The sequence below is a fragment of the Kryptolebias marmoratus genome, linkage group LG17 (assembly GCF_001649575.2).
Source record: "Kryptolebias marmoratus isolate JLee-2015 linkage group LG17, ASM164957v2, whole genome shotgun sequence".
In the NCBI taxonomy this organism is placed as follows: Eukaryota; Metazoa; Chordata; class Actinopteri; order Cyprinodontiformes; family Rivulidae; genus Kryptolebias; species Kryptolebias marmoratus.
Window position 1 is genome coordinate 20,029,904 of NC_051446.1, and position 26,611 is coordinate 20,056,514.

The window sequence follows — 26,611 nt, forward strand, 5'->3', positions numbered from 1 at the left end:
TTAATCATCCCTAACTTGGTCATGATCATTCCCAACAAATTCATCTTTTCCAGTCAAATGAGGGCAATGGTGAAGAAACATGAAGAAATTTGTTTGGTAATCTAAGAATGGATGCTGGAAGTATATATATAAAAAAAGAATTATCCTAAATTTGCACCTTTAAATATACATTTATTTTAAAAACAAATTATTCACGTTTACAGTTTGTAACAAAATAAATTTAAAAATATGATGTGATTCAGAGCGTAAAAACAACTGTTTAGATGTAAACAATCTTGATAAATTTTATTGAATTCTATTTAGTTAAATAAATCGACTAGTTGGTTTTATTTAATGTTTACATAATTTAAAAGTTTTTGTATTTTAGTATTCATCATTTTAATTAGTTTGTATATTAATTTTATTTAAACACATTTTCAATTTTTACATGCACGTCATATATAAATATGTATTACTCTTTTTTTACATAAATTATTTGCGTTTCGTGTTTTCTTTTTTCATGGCACTCCCATGACTCTATACACGGTGAGGACGCTACAGTTGCGCGCATGCGCAGCTGAGAGCATTTCCCGCCATGGCTGACACGGGCTGGCCGGGCTGTGCGAAGAGTTTGAAAGGTGTCATTTTGGACTTGTGTGGAGTCCTGTACGACAGCGGGGAGGGCGACGGAGTTGCTATTTCCGGCTCGGTGGAGGCTGTGAAAAGGTGAGGGGGGGAAAAGTTTGTCACGTAGTTTGTTCAGGGTGGAAAAGTTAAGTTTGCAGGGACTCGAGTGAAGACTCTGGAGGACGCACAGGTGGGTTCGGTCCTGTTCTTTGACAGCCAGTGGCTTCCTGGATGCATGCATGATGGCTCGTGATGTGACCAATGTGAGAACATATGCTGCAACCTCGGTCTGACCTCCTAACTTCATTACTTTAGGCTTAAAGCGTCGGACCTGCAGCTGCGCTTCTGCACCAATGAGACGCAGGCGACCAGAGAAAAGTTCGTCGCCAAACTCCGAAGGTTGGGGTTCGACATTTCTGTGTCCGAGGTCTTCCCTCCTGCGCCTGCAGCCATCTCTGTTCTCAAGCAGAGGGGCTTACGTCCCCACCTGCTGGTACATGAAGGTAATGCTTCACTGAGACCTGGGAACAAGCAGTCTGTGGCACTTTGATATCTCTTTCCATCAGTGGATGCACCTAAATGCTTCTTAAAGTAAACATGAGTTGTTAGTGATCTGTTATGGAAACACCTAGAGGAGCATTTTGCAACAAGTTGGCCACAGGTCAGTAAGACGACCGAGCGTAAAAAGAGTATTTTAGAGAGGCTGAATCTGTCAGAAGTAAAGATGGGCAGAGGTTCACCAGTCTGCCAAAAACTGTGCCTAAAAGATATATTGCTGCCATAAATTTCAAAATGAGCTTCTTTCTTTCCTCCAAAATGGTTCCATTTCTTAGCTGAAACCTTCGATATGTTTACTGTGTTCCTGTGTGACGGAAATATGGCTTCATGAGACTCAGAAGTCGTTGCTTTCTGGTTTTCTTTTACTTATTTACATTTTGCCCAACTTCTTTTTGGCATTGGGGGTTTGTGAAATGTTTGCAAAGGTAGACAAAGAAAACACAAGGTTGCCGGATTTCTTTAAAGTGACAATTTTCTCTTTTGTCTGTTTTCTCAGGACTTCTCCCGGAGTTTGACGGCGTCGACAAGACCGACCCAAACTGTGTGATCATTGGAGACGCGGCTGAACACTTCTCCTACCAGAACCTGAACGAGGCGTTTCGGGTCCTGATCGGCCTGGAGAAGCCAGTGCTGTTCTCTCTTGGCCAAGGGTATTCGTCCCCTTCCACCTTCACCTCCACCCCCCCAAGTAATCCATTTAAAAGTAAACCAGGATCAGATTTTCACGACTTCCTTCTTGTTTTTTAGGAGGTATTACAAGGAGACGGATGGGTTGAAGTTAGATGTTGGTGTTTACATGAAAGCTCTTGAGGTAGATTCATCATTTGCACTGAGATTTGGTCGAGAAGAACCAACTTTCATTCTGTATGAACTTTATTTGTATTATTTTTCCCTCTAGTATGCTTGTGATTTAAAGGCTGAAGTAATTGGGAAGCCGTCCCCGACGTTCTTCCAGAGTGTTCTGAACGACATGGGGCTTAAACCGCACCAGGTACGTTATAGTAAACTGCATGGAGATTCATCATTTGCAGATGTATTATGTGGATTTTTGTCAGTTAGTCTAAGCGATGAAGTTACCAATCAAACAGGTTAAATAGAAAGTTTTCCCATCTTTTCTCATTCAAACCACCGAGCTGTTTGTTTTTATGCACCAGAAACGGTTCCTACTCCTGTCAAGTCTTACGTATAAAATAAGTCTTGTGTCGGTAGTTTGGTGTTTAGCTGCAACAATTAAAGGGGTAAAAAAAAAATCAAAAGGAAACACAATAGCAGGAAGTCAAGAAACATGAATATCAAACTAAAATAACCACATCTTTATATAATTTGTAAAAAGGTCTGTTAAAATCAGACAGCTGCACCGTTTACAAAGATGGTTGTTCTGAAACATGTCTGTGCTTTTTCTGCATTGATCCAGATGTGGAAGCTGCCCATGCCAGGGTCACTAATGCACCCCCATACCATCAGAGAGGCAGGCTTTTGGACTGTGCGCTGATACTAGGCCTCTCCTCTTTAGTATGGAGGACATGGCGTCCGTGGTTTCCAAAGGAACATTTTAAATCGTCTGACCACTGAACAGTTTTCCTCTTTGCCTCAGTCCATTTGAAATTAGAAGCAGTCAGAAAGTGCAAAAGAAAGCGCATTTAAAAAAAAAAAAAAAAGATAGGATCCGGGACAAGATGATGGAAATTTCCGTTGAGGAACATTTTTCTGAAATTGTTCCGCTGTTATTATTTTTTTGCAGACTGGCGAAGCTCCGCCCATCTTTGCTTCTGACAGGTTCAGCCTCACTAAAACGCTCATTTTTTAAACCCGGTCCTCTTACTGACCTGTTGATAATTAGGCTAATTGGTTGCAAACTTCTCCAGCCGTTTCTTATCTTCACCACCTACCTTCACGCCCCCGCCTCGCCTTGTTTCAGATGTGCTGAGAACAGACAAAGATCAGCTCTGAGTTTGCCTGGACGATCTGTTGTCGGAACACGTGTTTGGCATCCGTTCCCCGGTCAGTGGACCCCATCTGTGCCGTGTCTTTAAACCTGGCAGCTGGCACTGATAAAAGTCGGGCTTTTCTCAGCCTGAACCTCATTCCATTCAGTGGATATCTTTCCTTTTAAGCCAGACGTGGAGATAATCAAACTCTGCTTCTGAACTTTTTTTTTTTTTTCCGTTTGTGTTGAAATTCCATGCTGATTCACTCCATCAAACCTCCCCCGTACAGACCGCTATCATTCCTCTCATTCTTTACAGGAGGTCATGTGAATACTCTCTGGAATGGATATCTCATTCATGATCCGAGGTTTTACACGGCACACGCCCTGTAGATGCTGCGCCCCTCCAGCCTGATTTACTCCCAGCTCTATGTCCCCTGGCGTCCGGTAGTTTTTCACCTCACAAATGTGTCATCGTGTATTAAAAGAATCCTAACTGGATGTACTGATGAAGACAGAACCAACAAGACGATTCACTGCTGGTTTTGATTCAATATAGACGTAATTCATTAGTTTGAGTCACATTGCAGCTGCATATCGATGGAACGGTGTTGTGCAACCAGCGGAGGAAGTGTGCTGAATTTAGCACTCCCAGTATTAAACTAATGTCCTCCCTGTTCTTGTTCCTCAATTTCAGGCTCTGATGATCGGGGATGATCTCGTAAACGACGTGGGAGGAGCTCAGTTTTGTGGCATGAAAGGTGTTCAAGTCAGGACCGGCAAATACAGGTCAGTGAAGTCTTGATTTCACCCACACAAATGTTGCTCAAACTTCCCAGGTTCCACCTCCTTTTTACCTTAATTTGGGGTTATCTGTCCCTCTAAAGTGTAGAAATCATTTATTGCAAAAAGGATGACCTGCTTTCGGAAGCTTTAAGTTGGTAAAAATGTAAGAAAATGCACTTCAGTTTGTTTTTTTTTTTTTAGCTTTGTGTTGCGATCTGTTTTTTGACCACAAGAGGGCGCACTTACAGCATATTTCCATGTCCAAGTTCCCACCGCGAAAGCTCCCTGTGAACCAGCCGCCCCCATTCTTAAATCTCCCAGATTTGTTTGTTTGAGACGCTGCCAAAAATAGCTTCTTCCTTTTCCCCCACGTTGACCACAGGCTCAGAGCCACCGAACGATTTATGGTCCGAAATCTGGAGATTAGTGGGAGATCCTTGTTGTCACTGCAGGAAAATAAGGGTTATTTTTGAAGATGTACGAGGTACTTTATGGCTCGAAGGAAACAGAAAAGTAACCCGGATTAAACGAGGGGCTGTTCTGGAGCGTCACATTATGTCATCCAGACCGGGTGAAGCGTGTCTGAGATGAGAAATCCTGCTGGGTTGAATTAGTTTTTCTGGATTTAATACCCTTAGGTTTTATTTGTACACTTAGGAAGTTTTCATGGGTATGAAACAAGAATCTTAAATCTTTTTTTTTTTTCTTTCTTGTACTTGTGATGCACAGATCGTTGGGAAACCGCAGTGGAACGTTTATTATAGGTCTCTTGCTTACAGCAATATAATTAAGTTAATATAAATATGCTTAAATTGCATCCAAAATTCTCAGTGTAAATGTTGCATTCAACTCCAAGGCATTTATAATGCACAGGGAGAGGGATGAAGGCGAAGGCCCGGGTCTTTGTGTGTGTCTGTTAGCAAAATATTTCACAAATCACTGGACAAATTGTAATGAAATTTTCAGAAATTGATCATCAGATGTGCATCCATAACTGATTAATATTTGGAGTCGACACAATTCAAAATGGCTGCCACAGTCAACTGGCCTTAAAAGCCACAAAAATTGCTATAATTCGGTGATTTTCACAGATATTATAATGGAGTTTGGTGTGGCAATAGCTGAGAGTCAGTCACACGTCATGCTCAAAGTGCTACTCGTTGTGCAAGATCTTTGCTTGAAACTTTAGCATTCATTGTCGGAGTCAGCCCCTGTTCGTCTGTTAGCAAAATATCTCATGAACCACTGGTTTGATTTTAATGAAACCTTCAGAAGTTGATCATTGGATGTAGCTCCACAACTGATTTAACTTTGGAGCCAACACAATTCATAATGGTTGCCACAGCTAATCCATATTCGCCAGCACAGAAATGGCTGTAACTCAGTCAGTTTTACAGATATTGAGCTGAAATGTGACGCGGTGGTAGGTGGGAGTCATTCACAACACGTACTCTGAGTGTCCCATCTTGTGATGTTGTATGTTATTTTTACAGCTTGACCAAAACTGCTACAACTCCCATCATTTCTCAACGTAACGTAATTTAGGCTAAAACTCCGGCGTAAAAGGCGGTGATGTGCATTCCTTGAAGGAATGTTTTGCCTTTAACTGTAAACAGTTTTTTTGTTCTTGTTGTTGCAAATAATCCTGATAGTCTACTTTTAGCCATGACTCTGCAAACTGCAGCAGTTGTGCAAATTTGCTCAGAATGGAATACTCCCAGTAAGTATTATACTTACTGAACAACAACAACAACAAAACAAAAAAACCCTTCTTTATGAGTTGTAGCTGATACTGAGCCAAAGGAGTTTTGGACCCTGAACAATTTAAATCCGGCAGGCAAAAATAAAGACTTTGGCCCCGGTTCAGGCTGAATAACACCTCGTATAATTAAAAGTTTGTTGGATTTGTTTGTTTTCAGTCTAAGCTGAGCTAAAACCACAGCAGCAGCAGCAGCGTAATCAAATCTGGACCAAAAGGGAGTCTCTGGTGGAACAGCGCTGAGTGTGCACCAACACCTCGCCTCAGTCGTCCTGAGTGACGGCAGCGTTTTGTTTTGACGAGGTGTGAAGCGGAAGGGCTCGGTGCTGCACTGCGTGAACCGCAGGTTTCGCTCACCTGACCTGGACATTACAGAGCAACCTGCTGCAGCGTCGGTCCTCCCGTTCGTGCCGTCTGCGTGAGCAGGAACACGCGGGCGTGTGTTGACTCTCAGCTCGGCCGACGTGTACGTGCACGCGTGGGTAATGTCTTCGTGTCCGCGCCAAACGTCTGCATTGCGTTTCAACCTTTCCGCGGCGCAAGACTTGGAGGCCGGGACCATTCCGAATGCAAATTCCCAGCGTAGTTAGCCCGACCCATGTGGTTCCCGTTACACCGTCGGGCTTTTCGGTGGGCTCTCCGTCCCTGAATAACGTCTGACACGCTCGGCTAAACACAGGATAAGGCCGATTAAACTACGTGCTCCTTTTTGAGGAGCAAGCAGCTGGATTGGAGCCGAGGAGCAGCAAAAAGGAACATTTGTGCAATCAGTTTTGGGTTGTGTGACATGTTGTCTCACAGCTGCGGCGGTTTAGCATCGTAAAAGTACGCTGCTGCATTCGTCAAACCGAAAACTAGGATTTTTGAGTCCAGCGTTCAAGGTGTTCGAGTTGAACTCGAGTTAAACGTTTGTGCTTTGAATTTATTTCTTTGTTGACTCCTTTCATGGGTCTGAGTCATCATATTTGTGTGAGAGTGGGAACTAAACAGACTTACAGACTCGTTGTTTTTGATTTATTTTAACCTTTGTCAGGATCGGAGCTAAAAGGGTAAACTTGAAGACATCTGAAGTGTCATTTCCCTGAACAGTTAACCTCTTACCTGCTGGAGAGAGTAGGGATGGGCAGTGGTTTTAGATGATTAGAAGTCCAGTAAAACGGGATAATTACAATTAACGTGACCCTTATGACGCCCTCCTAAAAAAAAAAAAAAAAAAAAAAAAAGATAACTCATTGTTTCAGAGTTCGTTTCTGCTGTTGCATTTTATTTTGAAAGGATTAAAAAGTGGCAGCTACGACTGTAGGTGAGCTCATCTTTCCTCCCAGAGCACGGGCGTTCCCCTCCACGTTTATCCGCTGGACCAGTGTAACGGGGAAAATGAAGGAATAAATTAATTCTGACTGGACCGAGGAGCTAACAGCTAGTCCAAGCAGCGTCAAGATAATTTCCTACTAAAACATCTCCAGTCTTAAAAGATTTGTAGTGGATTTAAAAATTGTTATCCTGGTAGAAACATTAGGATTTTCCTGCTGGAAGTGCTTCAGCTTGCTTCTCAAACTGTTTGCGCTTTTAAATGACCGCAGTATTTTCTGTAAATAGCTGCAGAATTCATGCCGGTGGTAATTTGTTTAAAATGTCCATCTCTTGAACTTGTGTGACGTAGTTTAGGTTGGAGTTTTAAGATGGGAGCGGTCCACTTTGGTCTTGGCCCTATTTAGATTAACCTGAGCTCATCAGTCTGGTCAGAATTAAACTCAACTTTTCCAAAGTGAGGCTGTTAGAAGTCCCGTCTACAACATGTAAGATATTAGCTGTTCGGAAACCCGCTTCAAACGACCTGAACGATCCTCCTGAGTATACACAGTGTCTGACCAAAAAAAAAAAGAAAAGAAGAAGAGTAACTGTGACATTAATAGTGTTTCAGTGGGACCCTAAATTTGCGCAGAGACGTGAGATTAAACATTGTTTAGCCAAACAGCCCGAGTGAACCCTGGCCTGCTTTGAGTAGCTATAAACCTTCAGTCAGATCTGTGAAAACACAGCTGTTTCCAAGTCAACCAGATGCTGCGCAGGCCTCCAGTTCCCATCAGGCTCGGAAAAAAGACCGCTTCAAATCCCCCCAGGCCCAGTGACAAAACAGAAAGGGAAAGAGAGCAAAATGTCCGATTAATCAACTCTTATCGGCTTCTATTAAACACATTAGGACTGATCTAATCTGTCAGATTAAGAAACCTTCCTTGTCTGCTGGTTGCTCTGAGTAGGAGGAGTCAGAAATGTGCTTCAGCTTGTAGAGGAAGTGTTTTGGTCTGATTATGGTTGAGATTTGACAACTTGAAGACAAACTAGAAGAACTGCATCTTCTGTGAAAGTGCAGAGACAGCTTTAGAGACAGCTGAAGGGCTTTACTGAAGGAGCCGAAAGCTAAAAAGAGCAAACCACCAGCTAAAAGCTAATAAAAGCACATGGCTAGCTAAAAGTTGCAAAATGCTTGCTAAAAGCTGTGAGAAGGAAAAGGCTAGCTGAAAGCTAAAAGTAGCAAATTGCTAGCTAAGAGAAACAAAAGGCTAGCTAAATGTGGCAAAATTATATCTAAAAGTAGCAGAAAGCTAGCTAAAAGCTCAACTAGAAGGAGGTAAGCTAAAAGAGTAAAGGAGTAGCTAAAAGCTAATGCAGAAAAAGGCAAGCTAAAACAGCTAAAGGTCAGCTAAAGAAGCAAAAGGCTAGCTAAAAGTGGCAAAATGATATCTAAAAGTAGCAGAAAGCTAGCTAAAAGCTCAACGAGTAGGAGGTTAGCTAAAAGAGCAAAAGACTAGGTTAAAGCTAAAGTAGCAAAGGGCTAGCTGAAAGTAGCATAAGAAGACTAGTGCAAGAATGCTGAAGCAGATTTAAAAGAGAACAGTGTTTTTGAAGGAATGTTAAGTAAAGTTAAATAGTTTTGAAAAGTAAAATTCACAGCACCCATCTCCCTGAATGACCCGGACGTTCTGATTATATGAATGGCTAAAACGGCACAAAGCGTGCAGAAGCATTTGGGTTGCAAAAGAACACGGGAAAAGTCGAAAACAGGAAACGCAGTAGTGTGAATGCTGAATCATCATTTACATAGTTAATAGTGTTTGGTTTAGAATAAACTTTATGCTGTTTGCTTTTATTATCTTAAAAACAACCAAATTAAACGAGACAGGGTTTTTTTATAGCTGCTCATATGCGCTCCTATTTTAGAGCATAATAATTAAAGGGCTCACAAAGTTTCATGCACAATAGTATAATGTTACACTGTATGTTCTTATTGCTGCTGGTGATTCAATTTAGGAGAGAACGGAGTGAAGTGAGATTACAGGCCTCAGCAGTAATGGCTGTTGGACTGCAGGCACAATGCGGGGATAATTGTAACAGAGGAGTTCTGCGAGCGCTCAGCTTTCCCCCGGTTCCTAAATAATGAGCTGAAGTCGGTACGGCTTGAGTGGAGCCAGAGAGGCCTTTGCTCTTTAATGTAGAACAGGTTTTCAAACTGGGGGCCTACCACTGGAAAAAGTGGCTGGAAATTAGACGGGGTGTGTAGAAAGCTGCACGTTGCGCTCCGTGTTCAACCTTTGTCTAACCTTTCAGGCCTGCAGCCGCATGCTTTAGGAACTGGTTAAACGTTTAAGGTCCGACAAATCTCGATGCATTGTTTTGTTTTTGTTTGTTTTTTTTCCCCCATTCAAGAGCCGTGTTATGTAACAATGTCTGTAGAGAAAAACTAACTAAAAGAGTTCAGTCAGATTGACATTTATTCGTCGTAGAAGTTGGTAGTTGAAGATTGTTTTGGGGAAATGATTGCCAGCCTACATGAAGCCCGACCAGCAGCCGTTTGAGTTTTTACCACTTGATTAAATATAAGCATAAACAACAGACACACATCTTTTACAGGGATAGTTCAGATCCTTGGAAGTGGGGTGCTATGGAAAGGTTATGAACAATTAATATCTTCCCTGTTGTGCATAACTCTTTGAACAACAATCCCATTTTTGCACCACATAGTTATTCTTGAAGAAATCGGAAATTCCAGCCAGAAGTGTCCCAGGCTGTTTTGAAAGTGCTACAGCTAGCTGCTGCTGTTTGAGCTTCAGGCCACTGGATTCTATGTGGATGTGACAGTCTGCTTCTATCTGATATCCTGCTCTTCTTCCAGTCTCGTTTGATTTTTGTCCAGACATCAAATGCCTCATAAGGGTATTTCTATTTCTGTTTCTATTTCGACAACCTTCTCTACTGATTCTGGCTGCCACAGGTCTTTTTTTGTTGTTGTTGTTTTGTGTATTTAAGTATTTTTGTCATCAAACCATAACATTTTTGCCTTCAATGCTGCATCTCTCCCAGTTTTTGTTTCGGCATTTGAGCCAGTGCAGAACAAATTGGGGGGCTCGTCCAGGATCACAACATGTGAACTTGAAAGCAATGTAAAGATTTACTGAACAGAGTTCACGTGAATCGCCGTGAACATTTTTGAAATTAGTTTTAAGAAGGTAGGAATCCACATGACCATGTTTTAGTAGCCTTTAGCTTGTCAGTCCGGTCAAGGTTAAACTCTTATCAAAAAAGTTATCTGGAACCAGTTAGATATTGACTGTTAATAACCTTTCAACTGAACCCAACTTCAAAAAATCTGAGCTATTGGTGTTTTTTTTTTTTGGAAATGGAAGATGTCACAACCAAGAACTGCAAAAGATGAGTGACTGGAGTCTGACTCTTTCCACATTGCATGTTGGATCTGTTGCTAATATGAACACATGAATAAGTACAGATAGTGGGGCTGGTGTTTCTGGATTGTTACATTTTTGTGGCAACACAGCAAAAGGCAGAAAAGCTTTCATATTGGCAACATTTTCACAAAGAATGAGCCCGTCAGTACTGTATGTCTCTGCCTTATTAGCCAAACTGTGGGATGTTGAACATTTTAACGCCACCGTCCTTGTTTGTTCAGTCTTGTGGCTTCTTGTATGTGTTCTCTGTTTAGAATAGGGATCTCCCACCGTCTGCGACCACAGTTGGTCCTGTGCTCTTTGTCTCTGTTCTCTTATCTTCACGGAACTGCACCAGTGCAGAACTGGGAGGCTCTGAAGCTCTAGAAAAGCGCCTTCACGTCATCCTGCCCCTTTAAGCTCCGTTTGTAAAGCTGCTGCTGCCGCTGCGTCTCTGTGTGCCAAATCTGTTGAAAATCAAACGCCGACTTGCATAAACTCATATAGTTAATGTTTTCCTGAGAAAACCGTGTCGGTGATGAGTCACGCTGGATTCCTGTTCGATTCTGGCAGAGAGTGCACGGCAAACATTTTCGCACAGCGGCAGCCGTCGTCCAAAAGGTTGACGCTGGAAACCTCCCCCTCTGGTCGCCGCTCGGTGGCTGATGGGAATGTTGGGAAACGAGCAGCCGGGGCCAGATTAAAGCTCTCGGGAGGGAGCCGGTCCCCGATGAGACAAAACCATAAACCAGTTTACCGAAACCGCACCCTGGATTGTGCCCTCTCCGTCTGCGGCCGTCACTGAGGCACGCAACAGGAAACCAGCTCTGCAGTGGGGGGTCAGAGGTCACACGATTACCCTGAAGATTAGTTTTCCTTCAGCTGTTTCATCGTGGCGGGATTGAGTCACACACTGCTTAACCATACTGTTCTGATTTTTCCAAAAAGGCATCAAGTATTTGATGAAACAAGATAAAAACATTAGCATATTTTAGATTATTCTACATCTTAAAAAGTTTGTTTTTAGGGTAATTAACATGGAGAATTACCCAAATTTCATTAGGCAGGCACTTAGCGAAGCATTTCTGGAATCAAGCTTTCTTTATTGCGCCGCCACGGGAAGGTGAAGGTGGACTGTAATGTTTTTGCCAGTGTCTGTGTGCACATCAGTCTGTCTGTTACCAAAATAGCTCACAAATCGCTGGACAGATTTTAACGAAACTCGCAAAAAGACATCATTAGATGGACATGTACAACTCATTAACTGTTGGAGTCGACCCCCATTCAAGACTGACGCCACAGCTAATCGAGAATAGTCAACACCAAAGTATCTCCAACTCAGACAATTTAACAGATACTGAGCTTAAATTCGATAAGGAAGTAGCTGAGAGTCATTCCCAACACATACTCTGCGATTTTTGCACATAACTTTATTTTCCAGCCTCGGGTGATATGCATTATTTCAAGGAGTGCTAGCCTTTTAATACAATTCATGTTTTTGCTTTTGCTTTCATAGCATCATTGCGTAACTATAAGATGTAATTTGGAGCGGTGCGTTTTAATGCATTTGGTTGAATCGTTCATCTTTCAGCAGTAAAATCATTAGGAGCCATATGTGACTACAAACAACAGCAGAGCCACCACCATGTCGTCCACATGGAGTGCTGCAACTCTCCTTTGTGTTTTGCAGCTTAGCAGAAGTTTGTGTCTTGTGGTAACGAATGTTTTGCTAAGTTATTTAGAGGAAAAAAAAAAAATCACCATCTCACATTAACATATATTTGCATAGCTTGGTTAATTTAATTTTTTCGAAACTTGGTTGGGGTGCAGTTTTACTGTGGTTTGTGGCTCATTCACCCATCTGAATTAATCTATAATAGGAGAATTACATTTATTTAACTTATTTGTTTAGTTTTAATTTAATTAAATTTTCCACTTCATACTGTCACATGTCACCATGTCAGTCAGAACAGCCACTCTGTCGACTTGTGGACGTGAGCTAATGCTAAATTGGTGCACAGGGTTGCACAAAAAAATAGTTGTCAATAAGTAACTTTTAAACTTCAGGTAACTTTTTTGTGGTGTTCTTTCTTTTAATTTTTAATTTGAAGCGTGGGTGATGTCTAACATTAAAGATTTGGAATTTATTTGCAGCCATTTCTCTTTTTTTTTAAATTTACTTCCGGTGGCATGTTTAGCTATCTTTGAGGTTCAAACCGATGCTACTAAACTAAAACATAATGATATTTTTGACTTGAAGTACAATAATTGATTGAAATGAGACTGTTTTCCTTCTCTGTCACTTGTCTTGACACGAAAATGTAATAAACCGTTATCGTTAAAGCGCAGTGGTTTCCATAGATAATTAATTTCTTGCACTTGAGCTGGAAATTGGAAGACATCAAGAGCACATCAGGTCATAATAAGTTAATACTAAGTTACTGCTGCAGTGATTAGGTATTGTTTTGTTATTAGTCATAGTTTGGATCCTCTCTCAAGTTAAAAAGAATGATAGACCAGCACCATCTAAATTTATCCTTGTTTTAGTCAAAAACGTATGGTGACTTTTGAAGTCGTGAATTTTCCATTTCTAAATCAGAACAAGATGCAAGTCTTGAAAATATTCTGAACTAAATGTTGCTCCTTAAAGAGGGCTACATTTTTCCCAGCAGTTCACATCTGTACGCTATTCAGATTTTATGTCAGTAATCTTAGTTTGAATCCTGCGAGTTGTGTGACATGTCTTATAAAGTCCAGAGGGTAAAATGCACACCTTATCAATGAAGCTGTTGTACTCGGGTGAAAACACGCACATGTGCACAGCTGCAGTTTTGTGAATGAATAACATCGGTTAGAACATAATTCCCACCAGATGGTCACTATGCAAATCTGGAAAGCTATCAGCATAACTGCTGCGAACACCTATGATCAGTCACCAGAACCAGCAGGTCTGTCGAGGGGTTGTGGCTCAGTGTCGCGATGGGTCGCTGAAAAATGACCAACTGACTTTCAAAAAACACAAAAATGGCTACAATGCTGTACAGAGATTGACTTATAATTTGGTGTGGTAGTAGCTGGGGTTGATCCCCAAAACATATTCTGTGCTGACAGATTGTTTGCCTTTAAGTATTTAAAAAAAACCACTGGATAGATAATGTTAAATGTTCAGAAAGTACCCATTGGACGTACCTCCAAAGCTGATTAACCTTTGGAACCAACACAATTCAAGATGGCTGCCACAGCCAACTGAGACATAACTGACATAAATGTTGAAACGTAAAAAAAACAAACCATAGTACCCCCCCTCATTAGGAAAAATCCAATGTAGCAAAGACATGAAAGATGTTTCTCAAAGATCTCCTATCAGCCAATCAAAGAGAGCATTTCTGGTAGTTCATAGTTTGAGGCTCTGACTTTGTAATTGTCTGATTTAATTTACCATCCAGAATAAACCTACAGCCTAAATTGATTGAACTAAAAGGAGTTGTACGTGATGCAGAAAGCTGACGCTCTTCCCATCCAACATAAACAACCTATCAGATCTCCTTTCTAGTGAACCCGGTAGAACCCAAGCCGGCGGAGATTATTGACGGGCTTTGTTCTGCGCAGATCTGTGACACCGGGTCTCGACCGAGTGGCCGTGTCTTCTGTGCACGGCTGTGTTTGCAGCTTAATCCTCCTTTACAAGCTGAGAACTGCTCCGGGGTTTGCTCTCAGGTGCAGACTGTATTTCAGCCGAGCTTATCTTTCAGGCCTCCTCTGGTGTCCCGCGCCATCGCTGGCTCCGAGAGCGCACATGGTTTCAAGTGTGAGCTTGTGTCTGCGGCATACTTCTACCCGCTGTTTTTACTGCTTTCTTGCACGTTTCACCTAAACAATCCCATCCCTCTAAAGCCTTCAGTCCTTCGTATTTACGCAGAACTGGATTTAATGTGCAGTCATGCCTTTGCAAGTTCGGTCTGACTCATGCTTTTACCACAGATTTGCTCAGTGTTGATCTTTGTGAAGTCGTCTTTTTTTTTTTTTTTTCTCTGTAGGCAAGAATGCAGACATCTAGCAGAAGAGTGCAACTCCACACCCTGTCCTCTTAACCACCATTAGCACATTAGTTTAGTCTGTGTGGGAAGGAAGTGAAGTTATCGCCGATGCGCTCGTCTCCATTCTGGCTGTGAACTTGTCAGAAAATTGTCAGCTCAACAGCCACAGTGTTTCTGAATGTGTCATTTAGGCCGGTTTGCTGCCACAGCATCACTTTAACTCTTAGGTGCACATGTTAAACGACGCATAAACACGCAGGGACACCTTTTGTGTACTCACGTAATGTATGCATGAATATCGCCCAAGCTTAGCACAATATCTCATGAACCACAGCCGGGTATTTAATGAAACGAATGGAAAGTTTTGCGTATATGATAATAAAGTAAGTTGAAAGTCAAGAACTCGCGTTTCGTAGTACATTTTATTAAACATGGAAATCGCCACGTGGATGCCTGCCAGGTGCAAACAGTTCTGTGCGTCTCCTTTCTATGTCAGCAGCAAAGTGTTAGTAAAATATTTGCATGGTAAACGGGAAAACACGGGTCGCATAAGGATTCTATTCTTTCACTGCTGGATTTCCCTCTTATTAAACAGATAACACACAAATAACAGGGTTTTTGTTTTTTGTGTTTCGTCCCTGGCTGCGTGTCCTGACCTTATCTTTCTGTTTCCTGAGATGGGTGGATTGGTTGTTGGTTTTAACATCCTCATCACTGCAATGGAATTACACGAGTTTAAATGTTTACAAATGAGTAAACCCTTTAAGCACGTAGGAACTTAAAAAAAAAAAAATTCTTATTGTTTGTCTAACCAAAAACACAGGATTACATTTTATCTGCTCAAAGGCAGCGTTTCCCAGTCAGACGCCCTCACGGTCTTACATTTATTTCATGCTTTCATCCCTTTTGTATAATAAAATGAGCAACTTTGTAAAGAATGTAAACATAATCAGTGCTGGACAGGATTCGGGGATCCTGCATGCTTTGCTTAAGACCCACTCTCAATACACTTTCTCTTTTTTTTTATTTTTCCTTTGGATTTCTATTCTTCTTGCCTTTATGTTTCAAATTTTCCTGCTCACTCCTGGTGGATTTTTCTTTACCACCTGGTCCCACACACTCTGACTGTTCACTTAATATTTTGATTAATTATTGATGATTAGAGTGTTTAATTTTGAACGGCACCGCCCGACAACATCACTGGTTGAGGTTAGCAGCTGGTACAGAAAAATGGTCGATTTCAAAGGAAATTAAAAGGATTTTTTCTGAAGACGTACCCGTTGGAAAACTTAATTTAAAGATAGATTTGGACGATGTTGTGCTATTTTAGGTACTGGGATTGGAAGATGGTGTCTTTATGAACTCCTTTTTATGCAGATCCTAATTACAGCAAAAATCAATATTTTCATGTTTCTTGCACTGCAGCCTGGGCTCATTCTGACTCATTTTTCAGCACAGGTCACATATGTACTAAACTGAATCCACACCTTTTGGTTGGTGTGCAGAAGAAAAAGCACAAGGAGGTTATAAAACATGATGAGACCCATGCCTGGCCTACCATCCCACACCACCCTGGGGGGACAGTTTCCTCTGCTTGGAGGCTTCTCTAAAGCCTGCCATGTGTTAGAAGTTAATCAGATATTAATAATTAACCTAAGCTTTTTTTTTTTCCCCTTCACTGAGAGACTAGACTCCCACGACTAGACAAAAGAGCCGGCTGAGCCTCAGCCTCAGAGCTCCTCGACAGTACTTTTCCACCCATGTCATAGAAAGAGAATTAAAGCTCTAAGGCCCACAGATGGCAGGCTTGGATTGACTCCTAGGCCTTCAGCTTTTTAAAAGATTTGGTCAAACAAATAAGAAACCTTTTAAAGTGTAGATAATGGCCTTGTATGGCGAAAGTCTGGTGGTTTATGTCCTGTTTGTTCAGCCTCTGATATGTTTGTTGTTGGGAAGAGCTGAAAGTTTCCAGCGGGTGGTTTTAGACCGTTTTCTCAGTCCGTCTTTCTCACAACTTGCGCTCGCAGGTTTTCAGACGAGCAACAGAACAGGATGAGGAATCGTGACTGCGCCCAGGGAATCCCCTTTAGTGTCCAGCTCAACCGAAGAGAACGGTTAATCTGGGGTAAAGTGTGAAAACCACTCTGCAGCTGTTTGCTAATAGTGAGTCAACATTACACAAACCTTAGTAGGATGAAGTGATAAAGCTTCTCCCGAAATGTAAAATCTCCCGGTCACTATCTATGATTTCTGTTGCCATAACATGCCTGTAGGATGGGAATCTGCAGCTGTATTATTTTATAGGTCTTATCTTGTGTTTGTTAAAAAATATATAAATATCAGATAGAAGAGTCAGAATAAAACCACTTTGAATCTCAGCTTTGAATCTCTTCTTTTGCCCTTTGACACCACTTTTTTTTATTTTTAGAAAGAGGATTATCACACACAATCAGTCACTCTTGTGACCTTTTTATTTATACCGCTACGAGTCAAACTGTGATCACACTCTCACCCTGGAGGCCATGACTCCTGCATCTGCACTGAGCGGAGAGGAACAAAAGCAGCCGCACACCTTCACCCCTCAGCCTCGGGGTTGGAGCAGAAAAGCTTTATCCGGTGTTCGCATCTGATGTCGCCCACAAGGCCTGGGCGAACACAAAGGCGAGAGTTATCAAGTCATGTTCCCTCCCGGGTTGTGAAGGTCGCTTTGTAGAGAAAATACTATCCTTCCCTTTACAGGATCGCTAGTTTGGACTGGAAAAACTACACAAAGGAACGAGCTGAGGGACTGCTGGTCTCAGTTCTCATGAATACGATTCCATATGTGTGGCCAACTGACAGCTTGATGATTAAATATTTACAGTGATGTAGTTTTGTTTATTTCAGGCTTGCTTTTTTTTTGTATTTGTGAAAGTGGTGTCCTTGGTGTGAGGCTCCTGTTTTTGATCCAATTTTTTTATGGCTTTCCACTGAAGATGAAGGCGGAGTGTTTTTGCTTGTGTGAGTGTTTTAGTCAAACTTTTCAGAAAATGATTACTTTCGGAAGAAGGTAATCATTGGATGTACATCTAAAATCTGATTACTTTTGAAGTCAGTCCAATTCAAGATGGCCACCACCGCTAATTGACCTTGATCTACAGATAAACGGCTTCACCTCTGAATTTTGCAGATCTTGAGCTAAAATCTGGTGTGGTAGTAGCTGAGACAACATATATTTTAAGCACCAACAGATAATTTGAGGTATTGCATGAGATTATCCATCATGTTATTTTCAAGGTTTAACCAAAATGGCTATAACGCTGTCATTTCTCAAAATAAGATGATCTTAGTCTAAAACTCTGACATGGAAGGCGTCAGGTGATATGCAGTCCTTTGAGGAATGCCAAACCTGTAATTGGACTTGTGAAATGCTCTTGCTTTAACCTGAGTATGTGTAATTTGGACCGAAATGAGCTGCCCTCTTTGGAGTTTGTTCCCAGTGAATTACTACTTTAAAGTCAGCACTGATTGCCCAGCCTCTTTCATTGCTAACAAATGTTCACTTCAGCCTGATAAGAACCACATTTGTTGTTGTTTGCATGAGTTATTTTAGAGGGACTCATTTGTAGGTGGAATTTAGAGCATTTGATCTAAACTTTTTAAAAGTTTTAAAAGTCTCGGCAGTGTGATGCAATCGGATCAAAACCTCCACCAACACCTGCTAACAACTGACTTTTTTTATTCAGTGAGAAACTGTTTTAATCTACATTCATTTAAAAACGACTCTTTGCTATATTCTGGGGGATCTATCAGCTGGGCATCCAATCAGCTTTGATAAGAACAGAACACCCAGTTACAACACACTAATGGATTTGGTGCATCCTATTTGTGCACCTTTACTGATCGTAACATTTCACGCAGATTCTCTGGAACTGATGGCAACAGCTTGCAAAGAAAATTGGTAAAGATCAGCGCCCATCTCCAGGACGTTTGGCAGCTCACTTTTACTCATTCTCAGTCCAACTGATGGCCCGCAGACGAGGCGAGAATAATAAAAGTTCAGTTGTCTCACGGTTTAGTGATCAGCAAAAACGTTGGTCAAACCAAGCTTGTAGTTGTTCATCTAACTCTACGCCTTTCAGACAGATTTGTCTAAAGGCAGTAAGTATCTCACTGGGTTGGGACAGATGGAGACTAGTTGGTCGCGCAAAGACGCAAAAAATTTGAATTTGGTGAGACTGCATTTAACAGTTCACTTGAGTCTTTGTAACCAGTGAGCCATGAGGCCAAGTTTTGCAAATCATGGCCTATTTTCATGTGCACATCTTGCAAAAGCAATTTCTAGACCAGGCACATTATTACACTGCCTGCCTCCACCCACATCGTACTAACCTTGACAGCCACCCCCTCGTTTATGATTTACTCTACCGGAGTACACTTTTAAAATGAAGATGGGCAGATCTGGACCATCCGTCCATCCATTTCCTTTACCTGCTTCTTGGGGGGAGCTGGTGTCTATTTCCGAGTCTCTTTATATCCTACATTTATATGAAGGGGATAAAAACTTGTCACACAACCACCAGCACTTGTATTTTTAAATGACTTCCTGTTTCTAGTCATAATTTTTGGTTATCTTTTCATAATGTCTAAATTAGGCTTTTAAATTTATGTCAAAGCGTCCTGAAAAACATATTTCACACGCCAACTTCAGTCTGTCGGAAAGCAGACTGTTTCTACCCCTTCTTTTAAGCGTTTGCTCTGCACATTACTGCCTTCACACCTTAGCAACACTGCAAGTCACGCACTGTTGGTTGAGCCTCCGTATGTCTACCCTCATTCGGGCTCCATATCTGCTCCATCTGCTCTGTCGGGCAAAAACGCCTGCTCAGCAAAACCAGGCGAACAGCTTAAGAGAAAAAGTCTAGTTCGATATTGGACATACGATAAGTGGCGGTTTTGTTTCCCCCTCTGTGCTGTGAGTCTTTGTCCGTGTTCCTGTGGGTGAAGCAGTAACTTATGGGAAGGATTTCAGGGTTTTCACCCTGTGGTCGGTTGCCTTGCTAATGTATCCCAGCCGAACAAAGATCAGGTTATTCTCATATCACATGGTTAAAGGATCTTGTTTCCCTTAATTTTGTGTGATTTCTTTTCTTCTTCTTTGAGTACCTCTGAAGCCCAGCTGACGTTCACACACTTGTACTTGGTTTATGAGTCATTCTTCATTCTTATCCTCTATCTGTCACGGAGGCCCGGTGTACTCACGAAAAAGTATGTCCAAGTTTTAAAGAGCCTGAACAGTACCTTTCTATCAGATGTTGCATTCAAGTTTCAGACCAGTTTCATCCACTGTCTCAGTTGCTCTAGGATGGTTTTGTTCTGTGAATAAAATTAACTTTTTCTTGACTATACTGACTGTCCTCCATTTAAAAGTTTTTACAAGAGGGGGAGTATTATAAATCTTTCCATTTTAAAGAATGAGAAGTCTGTACTTCTCTAAAATCTAAATTTTGAATTTAAATCAGAAATTCAAAAGCCGGTCGACATCATCTTCTGAAATAAGAGCAAACCCTTCAGTGCTGAGCAGGTTTTGTCAGAACAGAGAGCAACAGTTTTGGGTAAGTCGTGCTTCTGACTAAAACCGAAACAAGTATGGTTAAACATCTCCACTGTTTCTTCCTGTGTGGAATTTGTTTGCTCATCAAAGTTCAGATACGGGTGCAGACTTGCACGAGGTTTCTTTATGAAGTTCACCATCTGACTGGTCAATCGAGATGTTTTTTATTTAAGAAAAACAAAAGGCAAAATATCTAAACATCAATTTGTATGCAAGAAAGATAACTTTGACTAAAAAAGTTCTAAATAGCAACCAACCAGCCCCTTATTCTAGAAGATACAAAAAAATAAAAAATAAAAAAAGTTAAAGTTCCTTTCTGGATGCAAAATAGCAGTGGTGTCCAATCCTGGTCCTGGAGGGCCACTGTCCTGCATGTTTTAGGTGTTTCTCTATTTTAACACTGATTTGAATGACTGAGTGATTAACAGGCTCCTGCAGAACTTGAAAACCTGCTGAAGAGCAGGGGAAACATCTAAAACCTGCAGGATAGTGGCCCTCCAAGACCAGGATTGGACACCACTGCAATACAGCAAACTGAAGGGCTTAGTTCTGCTTTTTGTGGGGTTGGTGGCTTTTATATTTAGAATAAAGCTTCCAAAGTAATACAATATAAAAAATAGAATATTGTGTTCACTTCAGGAATATTATGTTTGGTTTAAGTTGTTGTAAATGTTGAAAACTTGAGGTTAAAACTTGTTGTTCAAACTAATAAGTGAAGCTTTTAGTTTAACTCATCGATTGAAAATTGATATATCTTCTGAATGGAAGAGAAGTCCTCATTTAAAATGAACAGCTCGTTCTGATATGACAGACGTGCTGAATCTTATGCTCACAGGATTCCCTGCTACTGAAACGGCAACTTTGAATGTTGCAGATTACAATTACTGAAAAAAAAAGTAAAAACAATTTAGCTTTTTATGTAACTTATTAAATTTTAGTGCATCAGAAATCTTTACTCCTTTTTCTAGTCCTTCCACCCGAACACAGTCCTAACCTCTTTGATGATGTCTTAATTTAAAGCACTTTGCTCCTTCAACATGGAAGCAGTTGTGTTGTACAGAAATTTGTTGGCTGCCGCCCACCTCCTACCTCATGGCTGACCTCATCCCCACAGAAACGCTCGCGGTGTCAGCCAATCTCGGAGTCTGGACCAGCTCTCCTTTATGTGTATTGATATTGCGCTGACCTGAAGGACACGCAATGGGCCGCAGATTACCTCACCGGTAACATTAGATGCATTGTGCTGAATTTTGCATGGTCACATTGACCCGGTTGCCCCTTCATTATTCATGGCCGTGTTAGGAAAGCAGCGAAATGAATGCACACGGACGTGCAAGCAAAAAGGAGGCTTAAACGTGCAACAGGTAGGAGAGACGGTGCGGTTGGAGGAGTCTCTTCTTGAAACTTAAGAGCCATGTGACTTATTGCTTGGGAGTTCGTGCCTCTGCGTACATGTGTGTGAACTCGGTCGGTCCTCGGGCAGAAAAAGGGTGCGGGAGTAATCCAGCGCAGGAGACATAACACCCCGACCATTAGCGGAGCAGCTCACATAACCCAAGCGCTGGCAGCTGACAGACATGCGTAAACACATGGCACCGCTTCTACCGCATTCAAAGTGGCTTCAGTATTCAACGCCTCTCCGCCCCACCACCACCCCCCAGGCCTCTTCTTTCTGTCGCTGCACTTGGGCGGCTCACAAATATTTGCCATGGTCCTCTTGCGGAGCTCGCGGAAGGCAGGATTAATGGCGGTGTGTGTGCTGCATTCCCAAGGCCAGATAAAGAGTCCCCATCTGGAGCTCCAGTCCGAGACTGAGGAACAGAGGCAGCACACAGAGCCTGGTCCAGGCAGCCGGGGGGGGTGATCTATAGGCTCCACTTCATAAACGAGCGGGACTCCTGGGCAGTCCTGCGGATGAATGAAGGGGGCGTCCACATCTTTTGATGTGATGGGGAGGAAAAGGGTGCTGCATGCCGACCCGGGCCTGGTGCCACACCAAATGGATTACATTTCCCCTACCAGCTGATTAAACAGCCATATCTGCGTCCATCAGTGGGCTCTGAGCCAAACAAAGGCAGCAGTCAGAGGTGGGCACGGCTGGCTTTGAGCTGCTTTCCCACAATTTACCCAAGTCGAAACAAAAATATGGATGGAACATTGGCCAGTTTGTCCTTTTTTGCTTGTTTTATTGTTTAAAGAACTTAAGCTGTATTCAAATACATCATCAATGACAAAAGAGTAAAATAACTTATCAAGCAAGACCCTACCACATTACCTCAATAAATGTGGTAAAGGAAAAGATCAAAACATCAAGAAGATTGGTCCTGAGTTGTTTAGATAATCTGTCTTTTTCAAACGCGTTTAAAAAAAAAACAAAATTATCAGCTGGAACCTTTCTAGTTGAGACATCCTTTTTTAGGTAATATTTTGTGGACAAGGAGTCCCATCAGAAGACCATACTGCCAAAAATAAAACACGGTGGAGGCGGTATAATAATGTGGGGCTCTGGAAGATGTGTTATGTCACAGGAACCGAGAAACAAATAAGAAAATCTATAGAAATTGCTTTTTCTGCAGAAAGGCAGGGTGAATGAATACTGAGTGTTGAAACTGAATTGTTTAAGCTAAAAGTAGCAAAATTAAAATTTTCATTTGAAGATTTTGGGTCGCTAAACATGCGAAAGGAAGGGAAAACCCGGCCCACTATTGCAGCCCCCGGTGCAACGACCTCATTGAAAAGCGGTATTGGCACCCTGGTGTTGTGTTCCCATCGATGCTGATTGGAGCCCGAGCTCGAGCTGATAAATACCCCCAACTGCTGCTGAGTCACTTGATCTGGACTGAATACTAATTAAATACTTTCCCACTGCACTCAGTAGCCAGTTGTCAGTTGGTGTTAGCGGCTTTTTTTTGACCGGCGTAAAAAGAGCCCACGTGTCACATTGCTGGACAAATTGGTCTCTTATTATGCATGGAATTTTGTTTTGCTCCTACCTTTAATCAAGTTCCTGCCTCTGGCATTCGCAACATAATTTTAAACCCCAAACAAAAATTTGTTCACTTTCATTTATATAATCTGATGGGGTTTTTTTTTGTTTTTGTTTTGTTTTGTTTTTTTAATAACTTGCCTCAGCCTGTTTGTGTTTCTGTTGCATAAAATTACAGAAATAATTGAGCCTGGAACGCTGTGTTGCAGCTGGTGATAAAAATCAGAAACCTGCACTGGCTTTTGGCAGGCAGCTGCATAGATACCTTTTTAACCGCGAGGATCGCAACTCAGCAGTCATTTATTGGCAAACCTTAATTTTTTATTGCACTGTTTGTGAATCATTAACAAATGTTTCCTCAAAAGCTAACTGAGACGGCTTGAATTGTACGTCTGCAGAATCAAAATGCTGTTTTGTTTTGCTTCTTATGGTTTTGCTTCTCATCCTGCAGGCCGAGTGATGAGAGGCACCCAACGGTGATAGCTGACGGCACGGCGGACAACCTCGCTCAGGCTGTGGATGTGATTCTTAGTCAGAGGGGGCACTGAATCAAGAAGAAACGGACCCCGAGGACCCAATGGGATACAGGCTCGGTATCGCCCAGTAGTATCAACATGTAGCTCGTTAAAGCACTGGTTCATATAGAACGAGGTAATTGCACAAAAACTGTCAAATCTAATTGTAAACTGAGCATCTTCTGTAAACTGTCACCGCTCGCGTCGCTGTCAAACATGGCAGAGGATCAGCCACCTGCTGCCCCACATAGTGTTAAACCAACTCTAGTGAAATTCACTCTGGAGAGCCGCAAATGCTTCAGAGCTGCGCTGCGCATTTGTCAGTACATGATTGGCATAGATAGGATACCTCAAACTGACATGAATATGCCTGTAACCAGCTGCAGATTGACAGTTGGATGGGGAAAGTAATGCAGTGTGCGCTACAGAGAGCTACTGTGGGAGAGTACGTACGTAGAAGCTGGGCTGTAATCGAACATGGCGTCGAGTGAGAGTTCAGATATTTTGAAGCGGGGTTCCGTGGAAAGGCTGTGAGCAGTTGGTATCTTACCTGTTGTAGATATCTCTTTGAACAACCTCAGGCTGGAGAAGTGGAGTCTAAATCTGACCGGACTGACGAGCTAACGGCTAGTGCCAGCTGGGCTAAGACCGAAGTGAATTGCTGCCGTTTTAAAACTACTCCAATTTTTAAAAAAATTAATAATAATAGAGGTTCATGAGAACACAGTCTTCTCGACCTCACGTTATTTTGCATGCTTCCACTTTTTCCCACCAGAGCAAAGAATCTGGGGAACATTGCTGCAGGATATATGATATGAGTCTTTCAGCACAATGAAAAACTGAGCTTTTGAAGAGTACCTTTACAGTACAGTTGTATTATATTATAGAACCCATAAAATCTGTATTTATTTCTTAATTTCTTTTTTGTTTTTATTTTGCTGTTTCATTCTTTAGGATGGTGCCTTTTATGATGGGTTTGTGAAAATATCCAAAATTTCATGATTATTGAGAAATTACAAAAAAATACATAGGAAAAAGTTTCAGTTCAACTGAACCTACAATGCTTGGTAAAGTGCTGAAAATCTCCCATTTTGGCCTGCCGCAGCTCATTCAGGAGGCAGGACAAGATGAAAGCAGAAGTATTTTGATTAATTTGTTGATTATGCTGTTTTTGAGATCATTTAGAGCAAAAATTGAAATTGAAACTACAAGTCTGATTAATCTCGCAGCCCTAGCAGCAGTCCACTTTGGTTTAGGCTCCGCTCAAACTAGCTATTAGCTCATCAGTATGGTCAAAAATAAACTTTTTTTTTTTTTTAAACTGAGGTCATTCAAAGATTTGCAGCGATAGGATATTAACTGTTCGTAATCTTTCCCATAGAACCCTTCTAATGAACTGAACTATCCCTTTAATAGTCGTAACCCGTTTTTCTGTTGGGGAAACACAAATAATGCACAGATGTTTGGTTATAAATAAAGCTGCTTGATTAGTCTGTAAAAATGTGTGGCTTCTTCCTGAATTTGTCTGAGTCATTTTCGCTGAAGGCCTTCGGGTCTCAAAGCAACCGGGGAAGTGGAAATTTAGCCTTGGCTCTGGTTTGAACTGGATTTCATATCGGGGCAGCTTTTGTTTTACAATAACAAACCTCTAGAAATGGGAAGTGAGTTGTTTTGAGAGATGATAAATGCAGAACGCAGCCGGCGTGATGAATTTTGCAGCCGCTCCAGCTCAGGTTTCCCCCTCTGTAAACAAAAATGAAGCAGCCCCTCAATCACCGGGCTGAAGAATCACAAATCTACAACTGCTTATCTTTGTTTATTTGACTTCAAGCCACCTCTGCTGAGGATTGTTTAAAGGGATAGCCCGGCCATTTCTGAAGTGATGTCCTGTCACATAGCTATCAGTAATTAACACCTTGTTAGCCGTGACATCTGTCATGGAGCAGAGTTTGGAGAACAGGCTAGGCTAATGGCTAAGGACTCCTTATAAAACAAATTATTTTGAAAACGCCACACCGGTGGGAAAGCATGCTACATTGGTTAATATTAAACATCTGGGCGTTTGCATGACACGCTTGTTTAGTTGTTGTTTTCTCAACTGAACAACACCCAACAAATGTTGGTGTCTGTCAACGACCTCAGCACCTCTGTCACGTAGCAGAAATGTGCGTAGCAACGTCGACGTCGTTCGTTTGAGAAAACCTCGACAAACTAAACGAACAGCGTCCCGTTAAAAAGTGTACGGATGTAATATGAGCTCATGTAGCGTTCTTTCTCAGTGGTATGACGTTATTTAAAACAAGTTGTTTTGTAAGGCTGAAAAACAATAAAAACAATTAGCCTGGCCTGGACAAAGACTTCTGTCCTATTCTCCATACTCTGAGCTCTATGACTGTAGAGCGACACCAGATTGGACAAACGATGCCCATGGTGGCTCGATGTGTCATACACTGAATCTGAGAAGGTATCGCTCACACTCTGCATGTTGTTTTCTTTAATAAGTTGCTTTATTTTGCTATCTGGGCTGTTAGTGATGAGTGGAAGTTGCAGTAAACTCATCTATATGTTATTACATAGATATATCAGGCAAAATGTCGTACAGAACCGTTTAAGCGCAACATTTCTATTATTTACACTTTGACACCAGCAGTTTTACATCACCCAGTTTGTACGTTGCTCCACTCCGTACTATTACAACAACATCACTTCAAAAAACAACTACTCCTTTAAGGCCAAGTTTAAATAAAACGATTAGGAGGGACATCAGTGTGCCAGCTCGATCACCGTTGGCCTTTATGAAGTGGAAGTTTCTAATGCAGAATCTAAGTAATCCCCCCCTCCGGGGTTTCGTCGTACCAAATAAATTCAACGAGAACAAAACGCTCCACTGCCAAGTGATTGACCGAGGTCTCTCTGGTTCATTTCACCATTAGCTGACACAAGCTTGAGTGCTATTGGGAAATTACAGGTGATACGTTGCTGTGGAGCGTTATGAAACTGTGAGCTGATTGTCTCATTTCAGGTTTGTTAATAAATATTAATGTCCGTGGCAAAGTGTTAGCAGCTGGTACTGCTGGCACTCAGCCTACACGTTGAATCAGTGTTTTGTCTGTTGTATTA

At 41.7% G+C, this 26,611-nt stretch overlaps 1 protein-coding gene across 1 annotated transcript; it reads left to right on the plus strand.

Moving 5' to 3' along the window:
* Positions 1-569: 569 nt before the first annotated feature.
* Positions 570-26,531, plus strand: LOC108246879 (phospholysine phosphohistidine inorganic pyrophosphate phosphatase). The gene is made up of 7 exons (XM_017434638.3): positions 570-705; positions 922-1,109; positions 1,661-1,814; positions 1,912-1,975; positions 2,063-2,155; positions 3,789-3,880; positions 23,428-26,531. Exons 1-7 carry the CDS (start codon positions 575-577, stop codon positions 23,522-23,524), a joined length of 819 nt encoding a protein of 272 aa, XP_017290127.1. The 5' UTR covers positions 570-574; the 3' UTR covers positions 23,525-26,531.
* The last annotated feature ends 80 nt before the right edge of the window (positions 26,532-26,611 follow it).